This window comes from Symsagittifera roscoffensis, chromosome 3 (genome assembly GCF_963678635.1).
Source record: "Symsagittifera roscoffensis chromosome 3, txSymRosc1.1, whole genome shotgun sequence".
Classification (NCBI taxonomy): Eukaryota; Metazoa; Xenacoelomorpha; order Acoela; family Convolutidae; genus Symsagittifera; species Symsagittifera roscoffensis.
The window spans coordinates 33,658,397-33,674,239 of record NC_087064.1 but is presented as its reverse complement, the minus strand read 5'-3'; the positions used below and the strand labels follow the sequence as shown (position 1 = coordinate 33,674,239).

At 38.1% G+C, this 15,843-nt stretch overlaps 1 protein-coding gene across 1 annotated transcript in view; it reads right to left on the bottom strand.

The window, feature by feature from the left end:
- Positions 1 to 6,408: 6,408 nt before the first annotated feature.
- The window catches only part of LOC134842644 (gamma-aminobutyric acid receptor subunit alpha-6-like), a 97,107-nt gene continuing 87,672 nt past the window's right edge, over positions 6,409 to 15,843 (bottom strand). The window contains exons 8-10 of the mRNA XM_063859080.1: positions 10,306 to 10,435; positions 7,966 to 8,164; positions 6,409 to 7,862 (exon numbers count right to left, since the gene is read on the bottom strand). Coding sequence (XP_063715150.1) covers positions 7,440 to 7,862; positions 7,966 to 8,164; positions 10,306 to 10,435 — 752 coding nt within the window. The 3' untranslated portion in view covers positions 6,409 to 7,439. The remainder of the gene's footprint in view (positions 7,863 to 7,965; positions 8,165 to 10,305; positions 10,436 to 15,843) is intronic.

Below are 15,843 nucleotides of genomic sequence, written 5' to 3'. Positions count from 1 at the left end.
AACAGACATAAACGGGCCAAATACTCAAGATACCAGCTCTTGCAAGGTTTCGAATCCAAATCTGAGGAACAACAGAGGTCCTCCGTTCAAACTCGACGAAGTTTAACGAAAAGTCTTGGTTTAGTAAAGGTCAGGGATACACCTGGACTGTCAAAGTTCGAAGTAGTTGCGCCCAGTACTTCTTCAGGATGTACTAGATTTAATAAGTTGGATATAACTGGTTCTAATTGTGCGCCAGTTGCTATTGAGGAAGAAGCGGCGGTACCTTGTCATCCGATGAGCACGTCTAAAAAGACGGTTAATCCGCCTACTGATTTGCTCAAATCAATAATGCGCCAACAAGATATGTTAGTAATGCCTGATCATAAACTAACTATCGGAATCGATGGATCGATTAAACCGAAGCCTGATGAAAGAAAAGGCAGAAATTTATTAGATAAGAGATTTGGTGTTACAACTCAAGGAATTGATCCGTCAGTTCGAAATGGGAGTGTGAGTTCTAAAATTGGTTTTCTTGGGAATTCTTATTTTTCAGAAACATTCATGATTGAGCCAAGTGGAGTAAGAGAAGAAAATCCAATGGGTTCAGAAGATCCGACTTTCGATGGCAACGAGAATGGAACCGGAGAAGTCATTGATACGTCGACCTCCTTAGATCAAGCAGACGACCCTAAGCAGGAAGAAGAGCAGCCATCCGAAAAATCTGATGAAAACACAATTGAAACTTCAGAGGAAGACGGAAAACATATGCGAAGTACAACAGAGTTCGCTGATGCCAATGAGAACAATCAAATGTCGATTGAACCACCAATAGATGCCATGCTTTCATTGAAACCACGATCTGTTGCTAGTGAGTTTGAACAAAGCATTGTTAAGAGCGAAAATCAGAACAGCCCTGAAGTTTCGCCCAATGTGGATTGTGCCGAGGAGGCAAACTCCCAAGAATCAAGCAATTTTCAATCATCATTAGAGTCCCCAGTCGAACATCCTTTGGAATCTGATTCGGCCGTTGCTGAAGGTCTTGTTGATACTGAAACCGACAGCAATCAAGTTTCAATTGCGCCTAATGATTCAGCTCCAACCAAACCCCAATATTTTGACACAAATGACCTGAATAATAAAGAAAACGTCTCTCAAGTGGAATTACCCGGGGTATATTCAAATAACGAACCAGCTGAACTTATTGCGTCAAGTGAGACAGAAAATCTGCCGACCGCTGCAGGTGAACTTGAAGAGCATGGTCACAATGACCAGACAGCCCGGCCGTCTGCTGGTCTACAAAAAGACGTCGTGCAAAAGTTCGAAGACACTACATGTGAAATTTGTGAATGCAATCACGATGAGGCGACCATGTTGCTTTGCGACGAAATTAGCTGTAACAAGGGGTACCATATGGCGTGTTTGGACCCGCCTTTGTTTGAAGTACCCGAAGGCGATTGGGCGTGTCCGAAATGTAGGAAGCGGAAAGAAGAAGAGCTGAAAAAGTCCACGGCGACTCCACCTCTAGCAGCGCCTCCACCATTCAAACCGGTTTCCGCGAGCAATAACGAGTCTTCAAACTCGCCTAACTACACTGGAAATAATCCAAATCAGTTTAAAGGATATGAAATACCGAAGAAATCGAACAAAGATTCGTCAAGACTTTCACTCTCAGATATTGCAGTCGAGGAGCCGTCAGCCGAGGAGCTGGCACAATTTGGTTTGCCGGTCCAATTTAACATGAATTCAAACATAGTTCGTGCTCATGAGAATCCGGAGAATTCAGGTTTCGGAAACCGCGAAAATGATGCAAGGGGTTTTGATGCCAGGACTCACGAAAGGTATCACGGCCGCTTTGATTATAGTAGCCGAGGCTGGCATGACAATAGCAGAGGTGGAAGTTTTGGCCAGCGAGGAGCGAGATTTGAATCTGATAGAAATAATCGCGGGTTTCCAGACCGAGGACGTGGGTTCCCTGATCGAGGAGGAAGAGGTGGTTTCGGTCGATTTGCTAACGACAGAGGAGGTCTGAGAGGCGGACCCCGCGGGGAGCCACGGATTTCTCGATGGGGTGATGAACCAAGGCGAGAATTCCAAGGACCAGATAACAGTCAAGTTCTTTTTGATCAAGCTTTTGAAAATACAAACGAGCATCTGAATGTTAGTGACATAGAGAAAAATGTCGCAGGTGCTACCGAAATGATCAACGACAATTTTTTTAAACCACAAAACTCCGCTCCTCCCGAAATGACTGCATCAAATATTGAATCGAAAGAACCAAGCTTCGACCCTTCTGATAGTAATATATCAAAGCCATTGGAAGCTGAAAAAACTGAAGCTGAAGACATATCGATGAAAAGAGAACGGTCTTCTGGTCGATCTGGAAGCAAGGAAATAAGCAAAGAATCAACGGATAAAGAATCGAGGCGTCGATCAAGAAGTAAAAGCTCAGACAGCCGGAAACGGCGTCGAGAAAGAAGCTCTTCTAAAAAACGCTCGGATGATGGAGATACTAAACGCAGCCGGGACAGACGAGGTAGTCGTGGTAGAGACAGAGATCACGATCGCCACAGGTCACGACGAAGTCGCAGCAGATCTCGCAAAAGGTACGACTCAGATAGGCATAGTCGTCACGACGACAGACGCTCTTCAAGGAATGACTACAGAAGTCGCGATTCAAGGCACGAAAGAGATGATCGCAGGTCGAATCGGTATGATGACGATAGACGTAGAGGAGATTATGAACGAAATGCCGACTCGATGACATCAGGATCTAATGCCGTTCCTGTAGAATTGAACATTGCAATGCAGCCATCGGCCTCTGCTGACAAACAGCAACTTACGCCAACAAAAGATGAGCAGTCAAGCGAAACGGTCCCCGAGGTTCAAGGACATCTTCCAATCCTGGATAATCCATTGGATGACTTCAACGGGAGATTCCAACCTAGAAATTATGGAGGTTTCGGTCCCCCCTCTTTCGAAGATGAAAGGCCGAGATTTCAAAACAGTTTCACTCCCATTGGCAGCAATAGGTTCCCAAGACCCCCAAGACAGGGTTTCAGTCCACGTTTCCCCGGACCCATGCATCCTAATAGTGGCCCACCTTTCAATGCAGGTCCAAATGCTCAACCTATGCCCAACCCATTTTTCGCTCAGTTCGATTTAACTCGAACCTCCTTGCCAAACCAATTGCAAGGAAACGTATCTTTCCCTAACCCTCCCTTTTCGGGTGCGATGAACACGCCTCAGAACATGCTGAACGCTCGCTTGCAATTTCCACTCGGAAACGGCCCTAATAACGTGGGACCGTTAAGTGCCCCTCCCAATACAATTGATCCCAATGTTCTGCAACAATTCGCAAGTTCACTTGCAAATACATCAGCTGCTGCTCAAAATGCGCAGTCACTTAGCAACGTTCAAGAACTTATAAACAGTCAGGCAAATTTACTACAAAGTCAACAAAATTCTCAACAAGATGTAAATGCTCAGCCTAATGTGGCTGCGCTGTTGAGACAGATAGAATCAAACAAGCTGATGCAATCAGTGGCTTCATTGAATGCTGCAAATTCTAACGCAGGCGCTGTGTTCCCGAATTCGCCTCAACAAATGCGCGATTCTACCCCGGAAACGCCTGCTCGAAACCGAAACACAGGCTCCAGTGTTTCTCCCATTTCAATAGCTAAAGTTCAATCCAATATGCCGATGATTAATAGTATTTTGGAGTCGCATTTTGGTAATCAACAGCATATGCCAGCACAGAGCCAGAAACCATTGCAGCAAATTTTCGGAGGAAATCTTTCCTTTCCAAGTCAAAACTCTTCGCCCGAGTTAGTTGAGATGGAAGATTCGGTTGTGTCCCCGAGAGTGGAAGCAAAACCCGAGAAGGAATCGGTCCCATTCCTCGGGCAGTTGATGAGAAGTGTGACGTCTCCTCCTATTCCCTTTATGGATGGATCTGACGATGTTCAGAAAGCGGAAACAAAGCCGCGGAAACAGAAGCCATGGGTTAAACCTGTGATACCAAAAATTGATTCAGAGGACGAGAAGAACTCGGAAATCGAGTCGTCAGCCAATGAAATGCAGTTAAAAAAGAAGTTAAACGACAGGTCAGAACTGCAATCGAAAGTTGCTGACGTCATTAAAGGTCTTCTAATGCCACATTTCAAGAAAAAAGTTATCACTAAGGATGAGTACAAAGATATAATGAGAAAGTCAGTGAACAAAGTCGTGAAACGAGGAAGCAGCAGCTCTGATCTGAAAGAAGAGAAGATAGGAAAACTAGTCGATGCGTATGTGGATCATTACAAGACAAAGAGAAGTAAAGGGTCAAAATTGGGAATGGACCCTGATGATTTTTGAAACAATCAAATACTCAGTCAAGACTCTTTTCATATAGACACAGATAATTATTTTGAAAATTTCCTTGATTGGATGAATACTCATGTGAAATGTATTGATTTCGAGGTTTTTTCCAAGTGTTGTTTAATCATTTATTATCTTGAATTTTTCGGGATAATTTGATAAACTCATTACTTATCCAATGGTTATTATAATTGTTTTGTTGCGCAATTCTAAATATTACGCCACCATCACTTTTCTGACAGAGTTTTGTTTCGCTCAGCCAGAATTGTTACAACTAATACTCGGCGGTGATTATAGTTATGTTTTACCTAGGGGCGGAAATAGAATTTCGCGCGGACATGTAGATTTTTAAAAAGTTTTGACTTTTTTATGTGTCGGCCAAATTGGTTTTCTGAGTTTTTCAAAAACACTAAAAAGACGCTATCTTGCCATTTTATGACAAAATTTTTTGTTCGTTCGCGCTCCGCTCCGAAATATGTCTAATTATTGTGCTTTTCTTAACTTTCATCCAAAAACGATCACCTTGATGATACCTAGGTTTAGAGAGGCCTAGTGTTATCCTAAATATTATGGTTCGCTTAGAAGTTGCTTGATAAGTATGAGACCATGACAAAGTGTGTGGCAAAACACAAAAGAACGATAAGGTGCCTTGATTTACCTGGTGTAAGGTTGTAAAAACGTGTAATCATCGAATACATATATTTTGCCTATTGGAAATTTTTTCTCGCGAAGAACGTTCATACTAGAATGACAGAATTTGGTCATCTTCAACTTTTATCACGGTTGTCTTATATTATCTAATTATGTTTCTGAATGCGATGGTTTTGTATCTAGAGCTAAAGTTTCAAAATATATTTCAGAAGTACATTAGTTTTTTGTCAGCCTTGTCTTTAGAGTTTTCGTCGGCGCCTTTGCCTGGTGATTTGTTTCGCTTTTAATTTTTTTTTCTGAGCTTCTCTTATCTATGCGTTTTAATCTTTGTTTCTTCCTTTGTGTATGAACTTTCTAAATACTGAGAAGGACGTAATTGCGTTCATTTCATAACTTTCAAGGTTTTAGTAGTTTTTCTGTAACCTGTTTTTGTGGTAATTGTTTGATAATTTTTTAAATATCAGTTTTACTGTTCCAATTTCCTAAAAGTTATAAAGATTTATTGAATGTAGGCCTCTGTCCTAAATTTTCTGATAGGCTTCTACTTTATTTGTTCCCATAATTTTTGCGAATATTTGGGGCACGTTTCCATCTAAATATTAGAATGCAATAAACAATAAATATATAGTTGAACAAGGATAGCCGGTGTCTGCGCAAGTAGCACAAAATGTTCGGACCATAATCTTAAAAAAATACAAACGCTTTTTCATGTTTTTTTTTTCAAAATAGTTGTTTTTTTGAGAGTCGTGTGATAAAAGGATCTGACGAAAACCGAGAGTTTAGGCATATTCGACGGTCATAGTGAATAGGCAAATCGGCAACGTTTCAAGTCGAAAAAAGACAAAAATTTTTTTTTAATTATTACGAAGATGGCGTCAAAAAATTCGAAAAAATAATTTTACTGGAGTTCAACCGCTTTTCTCGGAATTTTGAGCGGTCACTATTCAAAAGTTCTGTTTTACGAGACCCCCATTTTCGGCCGACTAGCCCAATTTCTACCGATGGCACCATTTTAACTAATTTTAAAAGGGGAAAAACCCGCGCCGAAAAAGCAAATTCCTGTGTTCAAATCTTTTCAAAAGTTGCCCGAAAACAGGATATTTTGCTTGATTTTCAAATTATTGCCTGCAGCGCTATTTGCCAAAATAGGCCCTTTTCATCGTTGAGCTCAGAAAATCATTATATTTGACATAAAAATATCTAAGAAAATCCGTTTTAATTGCCCTTGATTTGATTGTCATAAATGAAGTCTTTTTTTTCTTCCAGAAGAGCGAGCTTAAAAAAATAGAATTCAGCAGCCAAAAATTGTATCCTAACTTTTTCAGCCTTTGTGAGAAACTCAAACATGTTCATATTCAGAGTCCATCTTCGTGTTCCAGTAAATTGTAGTGGAGTTAGAAAGAAACAATTTTGGTCATGCTTTTATTTATCACATTGAAAGAAACTTCACAATAAATCGACATTGAAAATAGATGTATATAACACAGCACGTTTGAGATTGGAAAGAATCGAGACATTTTTCTGATTATTTTTCAAAAATATTTTTCTAAAAATAATACTTTACTACTATCACAATACAACAAGAACTATATACAATACTCTGAATATAGAAACGAACAGTTTAATTGAACCCTGTCGAGGTGCGTGAACAAATAGAGTGATGAAGCTATACAGGTCGAATGAAATATGAGAATGCTCAGGTGAATGGCTGAACTTCAGATTAATCTTTCTTGACCGGGAAAATATAAAAATGAGGACGGTATGACGATAATAAGATATATAGGGGTCCCTAAAACGAACGAACCAATCTATGATTGATAAAAACTAATCGACAATTGACGTGATTTTGGGAAATTCAAGTTTGAGCCCCATGGAAATGAACAGACAGATATTTCCTAAAACTAAGCTTGAAACGATGACATAATTATTACAAACTAGAAACAAAACGCGGTTTGATAAGCTACGAACATAAATTTTACAAAAAGCAAATCAACACATGCAATTTATATAGCTCGGACATTTTAAGATTTTGCTGCACGTTTTTTTTCTAAAAATCATTTGTTGGAAACGCCTCTAGGTTGAAAGATGGCAAGTTTTTTTCCGATTGTTAATAATACGCAAACAATAATCATGAATGTTCACCTCTTTCTGCAAAATGATCATATATGGATGTTGGCTCGGCTCTGGATAGTTATTCTGTGTGCATGGCACTACTTGAATACAGTTAGTACCAAAATTATTGCCCTAACTTGATAAAGTTTTGAATGAAGTAGCAATCTTCAATTTCTCGAAAAATTATAATAAAAAGTCTGATGGATGTCAGTTAAGTGAACTAGTAAATGATTGGGTGGGATTGTTGACCAAAAATTGCCCTAGTTGCAACTACTTTCATTTTTTTTGCGTTGGACAATAGTTTTGTTACTAAGTATGCAGCATGAGTTTCTATTCTAGTTGTTGATTCGAGCAGCAATCTCGACATTCTGAAGTATCTCCTCGTTGCGAGATTTCGACAAGGTCAATGTCGCAGTCCAGTAGATCACATTGAAGATGAAGAAGCAGATTGGGTAGAGGAAGCGACTGAAGTAGTCGATGGCCATCGGATCCGCTGCAATATTAGCCCAGCAAGACTTATCCTCCACATCGAAATCGGTCATTGGCATCTCAATTGTTGGAATGGCGCCATTTTTCGCGGCGAATCCTCGGTTCTCGGCACTCACGACGGCCCCGTTGTTGTTATTGTTCAGTGGTGTCACTTGTGACTGGAACGAATCTCGGTCCTCGCCCTTGAGAGAGTTGGTCCCTCCGCTGGCGGGAAAAATGCTGGCTCCCATCGCTTTGTTGCGAAGTTTTTCAACTCTATCCTTGCGGCGCTGAAACAAAAATCGCAAGTCGAGCAATTCGTTATTTCAACTCTTCTAATGCTCTTTACAAAATGTGTTCATACTAAATGATAGCCAAATGAAGCACACCCACCTTGTAGCTGGTCTCGGAGAAATTGACGATTGCAAACTCGATGAGAGCTCCGAACACGAACATGAAGCAAGCGCCCAAGTAGATGTCGACAGGAGTATACATGAGGTTTGTAGGCAGACTGCCAATGCAGCTGGTGGTCAGAGTCATCATGGTCAACACGCAAGTTATGCCAACTGAGGCACGTGCCGGAACCACTCCACTGAAAAACATTCGAAATGGCATCTATTTTAAAATCTGATTAGGTCTATAGTTTGCCTTTAGTTTAAAAGTAGGAAGGAGATTTTATCGATGGTATGCTAAAAGGGGACCCTTGAGTAGCTGGCTCAGGAAACTATCTTCGTTATTACATCTTAATCTTTCCAACTAAGATTAAAAGCTCCAACCATTCCTCAATTAGCTTTTTTGTATCGAATACCTGAATTTTGGTTTGCTCAATGAAGCCAAAAATAAGGATAGCCGGTTACTATGCAAGTAGCACAGAATGTTCCGACTATAATACTCTTAAAAAAATTCAAAGTTTTTCCGAACTAGCGCCCTTTTTTTCGGCGTGGAGTGATGCAAGGAGCTGAACAAAAAACTAGGGATTAGGTATATTTGACAGTCATAGTAAGATAAGCAAAATGAAAAACAATTTTTATAGACAAATAACTAGAAAAACGAAAAAAAAAATCAAAAGAGAATCTTCGAAAAATGTTAGCAGTTTTTTGAAATTTTGAAAGTTTTGCTTCCAAAAAGGCGCTAAAATACTCATAGTAAACTAACGTTATTCAAGTAAAGATAAATTTGTACGTTTCAAAATAAGCTAGTGTAAGCTTTTGAGCAATTAAAATAAGACTGCTCGCTCGCTTTATTCGCTCGAAATATGACGAAAAATCAAAAACTTTGAAATTTTTTAATGTGGTTCGAATCACGACTGAAAGGGCTTTAATATGCTATATCATTCAACCCAGTCCGATGATTATTTGTGGTACCTGATTTTGCGTGGAAAACAAAAAAAACGGAAAAAGACAAGGATAGCCGGTTACTGTGCTAGCATCACAGAATGTTCCGACCACAGACTTGAAAAATACAAATTTTTTTTTAAATTGGTGTAGTTTTTTTTCAACATTTTGTGATAAAAGGATCTGAACAGTAAAATTTTTTTGTATTTTTTGTATTTTCAAGTTTTTGATTCCCAAAATTGCGCTAAAAGACTCAGCTGCTCTTATTTGAGTAAAACTAAGTTTTCACGGCTTAAATCAAGCTTAAATAAGCTATTGTAAGCCTACACGGTCACCTTACTAGCTCAAAATTACAACAAAAATCAAAAATTTCAAACCGGTTTTTGATTGACACTGAAAAAATTTTTTATGTTCGAATCACGACTGAAAAGTGTTAATATGATATGTCATTTGACCCATTACGATGATTTTGCGTGGAAAACAAAATAAGAAAAAAAACTAAAACACCAAAATATAAAGTTCCTCTCCATTTTCAATAGTTGGAACAACGAAGTACTTCAGATTTAGTTGTTTATTATTTGTGATAAATTAACAGGTAAAACCGCATAAGAATGCTTTTTGGCTGCCATTCCAGAGGAAATGTAAACAGATAACCGGAAGATATGCCTTGATTTTTGTCCATATCCAGATTTTGTATTTGCTTTTGATAGTGTTCGAAGGCGATTTAAATGAATATTTTATAGAGTTTCTAAATTAAGACGGGTAATTTGTAAAAAAAAAATCATTTATGACAGATATAATATGGGAGAAGTATGTTTTTGTTTTCTAAAAGATTTTTTTGTCCGCTAGAAAATGGAGAGCGTCCACCTAATTTTCCATCCATGATATATTTGCAATTGAGGTTGCGCTGGACTGTGGGGTCTGATTAACAGCAGTGAAAACTTGATGAAAAACTTGTCAAGCAAAGTTGAGGTTATTTTTGCCGGAGTTTTTTTTTGCTGACAAGAAAAATTGCAAGATCAAAGTTTTAAGCAGGTTTATGACTGCTGTTAACTTTTTTTTGTCTTCTTCCGGTACGCAGACTCAAGGATTGATATTCATTTATTGTACTCAACTTATCACGTTCTTAAAAACGTTACAAAAATCATCAAAAACTCTTCAGGAACAAAGAATTTTTTGTATTTTTCTTCTCAATTTGTTACATTCAAATAATGTTAGAATCATACCAAGGTTAAATGACCCTCAGATGGCGGTTAACATGCCTGTTATTTTTTCTATCTCTCCAACTTCGTAGTTTAAGCTGCTGCAATAGATCTTTTCTGTAAATTTGTTTTTATTTTCAAAGCTTAGGAGCAAATATATTTTTCTTTTTGAACAAAACAGAGCAATGAGTACTCACGGGTTGATGTAGAAAGTGACCCATGAGACAAAGACGATGAGGGTGGAGGGCAGGAATATCTGGCCGATGTAGAAACCCACCTGTCTGTGCAAGACATACTGCAACACCAAGATCGTCTGCTCATGCGGCACTGAAACACACAACCATTGCTACGCGAGGAACTAAAAAATTACTCTTAAAAAATAACTGTCCTCTTGTCGGTTGCTATGCAGTTAGCACAGAGTTTTCCAACCACAGCAGCCAAAGCAAAAATGTTTCGATAATTTCATTTCAGTTTAAATAAATACAAAATTGAATTGAAAGTATTAGGTTGGATCGTAAAAAAATGGTTGAATCGTCAAGTTAGACTTAACTAACTGAGTTAACTGAAAGAAAAATCTCCCTAATATATTTGCCCTACCAGTGTGGATTTTGGGATCCATTTTCAAATTTTTTTACGATCCAACCTAATACTTTCAATTCAATTTAAATTTAAGACTCAAAATTTAATTTAAAGCTCGAAATAAATTCACTGTATTCAAGCTAATAAATCTAGACGAATCTCAAGGCTCTACTCTACGACCCCCTCCAAAACGTAAAACACCTGCAGTTTTTATGAAAAATCCTTTGTGTTTGAATTTTTTCACTATTTTTATAGCAAAGCTGAAAGCAATCACAAAAATATGTGATACTTGTCTATCAGTCTATTAATTTTGTCGCTAAAACTCTAATTAAAGTCAAGTGAAGGAACTCTGGCCTACTTTTTTTCTGTTTCATTCCCAATTTGCCTACCTCGAAAAAAACTTGTAGGGCGTCAAGTGTGATATCATGATAAAGCGCAGTAAGTGAAGTGACTTAAAATCAAGTAAGTGTTGTTGAAAACAGCGTTTTAGACAGCGTAATTTTCAGTTTTAATTAATGGTTAAATTCTATTTTAGTTATAGTTTAACAAGACTGCTCAGATATCATGGCAAACCTCTTAATCCATATCGAATATTTTTTGGAAAAAAATGAAAATCTGTAAACTTTGGACAACATCAAAGATCAAATTTGAGTCGTACGAAATTAATACGACCGATTAGCTAGCCTCAATTCAGTTTGGAGCAGATTTATTGAGCGGGATAATTCGCCACACAACTATTTTGCGTCACACTCTCAGCATTATGAATAAATTCTTTGAAGCGGGATTAGTTAGTGCAAAACATGGCCAAATTGGCAATATCTTTTTACGGTAGCAGGACAATCTACCCTATTCCAAACTACCCTATACCATTCTACCCTATGCCATTATACCCTACATACCAATATACCCTATACCAATCTACCCTATACTAATCTACCCTATACTAATCTGCCCTATATACCATAATGAGGTCCCATAATATAATCTTCAAAGTCCTAATTAGAATCGGAAAGATACAGCACGTGTTTATTCATTTGAGTCTAAATTTTTGGACTCAATTTGCGTCTTTCTTTTAAGGAAATTGCTCTAAAGACTAAATCGCAATTAGAGCCTCAAAATCTGAAATTTGTTTCAATTTACAAGTTTTAATCCCCAATTTTCAAAATCACGTACAAAAATGAAACCAAAACTACGTCATTATATCAATTTTCTTTGGAATAACATTTATCAAATTGAGTCAAATTTCTTGGGGTTTATCCCAACAGAATCTGCGAACGCTTGTAATCGGTGGCCACGAGTTTACGAAAAAACAGGAAACAAAGAATGGAAACATTCACTGGAAGTGTTCAAGATGGGGGTCCCATAAATACAAAACGACAGTAATAACCCGAGAAAACGATCTTATTGCCTGTAGAAATGAGCACACGCACGAAGTATTTCCTGGTCGTTCGGATGCAAGGCTTCTCGTGCAGAAAATGAAACAGGACACAAAAATACAGCAAGCACCAGTCAATAGCGTAATTATAGCAAACGGCCTGCAGTCTGTCTCCGAAGAAAAAGCAGTTCAATTAGCTCTTCCTTGCCGGTCGGCTATTAATCGGGCTCTCAATCGACAGAAGGTAAATGATAGACCCACATTGCCTCCAATTGTCGACAGACATTTTGAAGTGCCAAAGCAACATGAGAATTTTTGCGTCTTCGATAGCGGCATTGAAGATCCAGAAAGGGTGTTGATTTTTGGAGATCGGGACAATATCCAGAGTTTGATATTACATCGAGATGTTTGGCTGTGTGATGGAACGTTCAATATTTGCCCGATTCAATTCTATCAACTCTTGACGACAATATCACTCAAAAATTGATGAGGTAGCCTCATACTTTCAGCGCACCTACATCAAAGGCGAAATCATCGGAAGGAATTCTCGCGAACCTCTCTTCCCAGTAAACCTTTGGAATCATTCCAAAGAAGCAGCTGCTGGGTTAAAAGGACAACAAATGCTGTAGAAGGCTGGCATCTTGGCGTTGCTACTCTCTTTAAAGGAAACCGCCCATCCGTTTACACCTTTCTGGAACAAATCAAACTGGACGCTGCCAATCAGAAATTCAATATATTGAAAGCAATGGGAGGAAACAGCAACCCCAGTCGAAAGAAGTACAGGGAATTGAATGAGAAAGTGAAAAACATTTGCAACAATTTTAACAAAGATTCTATTTTAACATATTTGTATTCTCTCGCTCAATTAAGTCATTCCTAACTCAGTTTATTTTATCAAACTTTGTGAATTTTTCAAAAATTCAATTTAATTTCTAAAAAAAATTACACTTTTTGAGGTTCCTGTGGCCTTAGAGGGCTGAACTTTTGGGAGGTAATAGAGGCCAATACCAAAAGAATTTTACCTTCTCCCTCACCCCGCCCCCCAGTACCGCCTTGGACTGGTACTGGGGGTTCTACCCCTCCTTTTGTGATCAACTAGTCAAACCCTCAGTAATTTTCGAATTTCATTCAAAATTTGACTTCTTGGTGATTTGACCTCTCGAAATTTTCAAACACATGCATTATCCGCTACGCTATGTCGACTTGATGTGATACGACTTTTGTTTGTTTAATAAATAGCCGCAACGCATTTCTATAGCAACATTGGATTAAAATTTCTGTTCCATCATGCTTTGAACTCATTTCCATTTTGAACGCGCAAGTTTTACCTTGCTTTGATATTTTGTTCACGTGCGTCACTTATTCTTTGATCATAATTAATGGTTCTTTGTTTTGTTCGGAAATATACTGTTTCGGATTCTTCAAGAGGATGGGGTAAGTTTCAATTGCTTTAATTATAGGGTAGAATGATATAGGGTAGATTGGTATAGGGTAGAATAGCACAGGGTAGATTGGAATAGGGTAGAATGTCATGGAACCCTTTTTACATGTGAACTCAAAAAATCAATATCTTCGATGGGTATAATATTTTTCGTTGAAAACTATTATTTCGGTCGGCGAAAATTGATTGAATAAAAAAACCCTAAATTTACCGTTTTCTTCGAGGTCGGAATAATCAAGCTATTTCTGTTTCAACCTTTCTCCCCTCTTGAATTTTTTTTCAGTTTTCACAATGCGAAATGTCCGGATACAAAGAAACCAGGAGACATGTCTCGAAGCACTGATTGAAGCATGGGAGAAAATCAAAATTTTACGCCACAGAGAATCAAATATTCAGAATTACCCCGACAACATATTAGTCTTGCTAATAGCCTCACCAAGCCTAGTTGGCTGTCCTATGATTGCATACAGGACATCAATCTGTTGTAGCCTTATCTAAGTGCTTATTACAAGGCAAAGTTTTATGCCATGCTTTTCAAAGATTCCTAAACTCTGACTAAAACTTCGAATTAATGTACAAATTAGATGTTTTAGTCAAAGCTTAGGAATCTTTATAAAATAAAGTACAAAATTTTGCCTCGTAATCGGCAATTAGATAAGGCTATAATAGGTTGAATAAGGCCTATGTTCAATCATATCATAGACAAAAATGGACAGACAAGCGTAATATGCTGTCGGTGGTATTAGGGTTCAACCCGTATCAAAATCTGAAGTGTTTAACCCCCTAGGCATTGGGTTCAACACTGCTACAATCCACGATTCATAGAAGAAATTTTGCAAATAAAACAAATAGTTTGCTTTAACGGTGACTGCACAATTAACTGGATCTCACAGCTACAATGAAAGCTTTCGTCACTTCACGAAGGGCCCTATGAGCTCCCTAGTTGAAGTTTTCCCTTCATCGCCCGTATAAATGAGTCGTATCCAGATTAAACCTCTGTTAGTCTTCCAAGTGTCAATCAAGTGGTCATTCTTAGTTATCAGATTGAGTTCTTGGACCTTCGATGGTTATTTTTTGGCTAACTGGAGCGCTTTGAGTTGTCTTACTTCCTAACTTTCCATAAGGGTTTCATGATATGTAGTAGTCGATATCTTACATTGGGTGAAAATTGAAAGTCAACCAAAGGAGAAGTAAAAAAACTTTTTATCGAGAATCGAGCTGAGGTCAGTGGTGTTGATTTATTGCCATCTTTGACATAGGGTACTATTTTACATCTACTTGGTTTATATTTATGAAATAATCGTCTTAGATAAGACGTTGCATTCCAATGAGTTTTCTCATGAAATTTTCATAAATTCGACTGCTACCTTCTTGGGACCTCAGAAGTATGGAGCAGAAAGAAACAAAACTGAATGACAAAACTTGTTCGCCGGGAAAATTAACCACCAAATCTTTTGTAGTTAATTTTAGTCTAACATTTTTTTTGCTTCAATTAGCGCATGCTGACAGCCAATGGCGGCTTAAAAAACTGCAAGGTAGATTTTGGGCCATTTTTTGTCTTTGATGTCAAAAAACCAGCAACATTTTTTCCATCTTTAAAACTCGACGAGTGTGCTTGTGCCGACATTTAGATTAGAGATCAATCATGAGTTGATATGACCCTCTCAGCTGGAGTCGAGAGCCATCACTCAAGTTTTGAACAGTTGTCGGAATGGATCGAGACTTGGGATCCACCAAAACTCTTTGCTCTTGGTTTCACTGCTTCCCTCCAGTAAAAGCATCTTCATGACAAATTCCAATTTTCAAAAGGCAAATTTTGGAAGCATCTTTTCAAAATATAGTTTAACTGGGACAAATTTTCCTTATTTTGTTAAAGGTTGTAGTCCCGGTCGAAGAATGTGCTTAGATGTCAGAGTTTTGACGTACTATTCAACTTTTAATTCAAAGTCAGTTGCTTATTTTGGCACCAAAATTTGTTATGCAATCCAAAAAAAGACAAGTTAGCAGAAGTCGTTTTTTTGGTCTCAGAGGACCTTCTCTTGGTTCCACTTCAGGTGATTGGTGATGTGCTATTTTTTTATCACTCAAATCTTGGTCATCATCAAATTTTTGACATTTCTTGTTAGTATTTTTTTCCAATATTAGAAACTAGTCAAGGCTAGCTTTATAGCGTTGATTACGCTTGCGATAAACAAGCATTATCAAACTGAAATATAGACTTTTTTGGGTTAACAACTTGCTCAAAATATCACTTGAATCATTAGACTTCATTCACGTTCACACGTAAAAATTTGAGTCAAACTACCTGTCTACTGGTACTACTGACAGTTCTTTTACGAA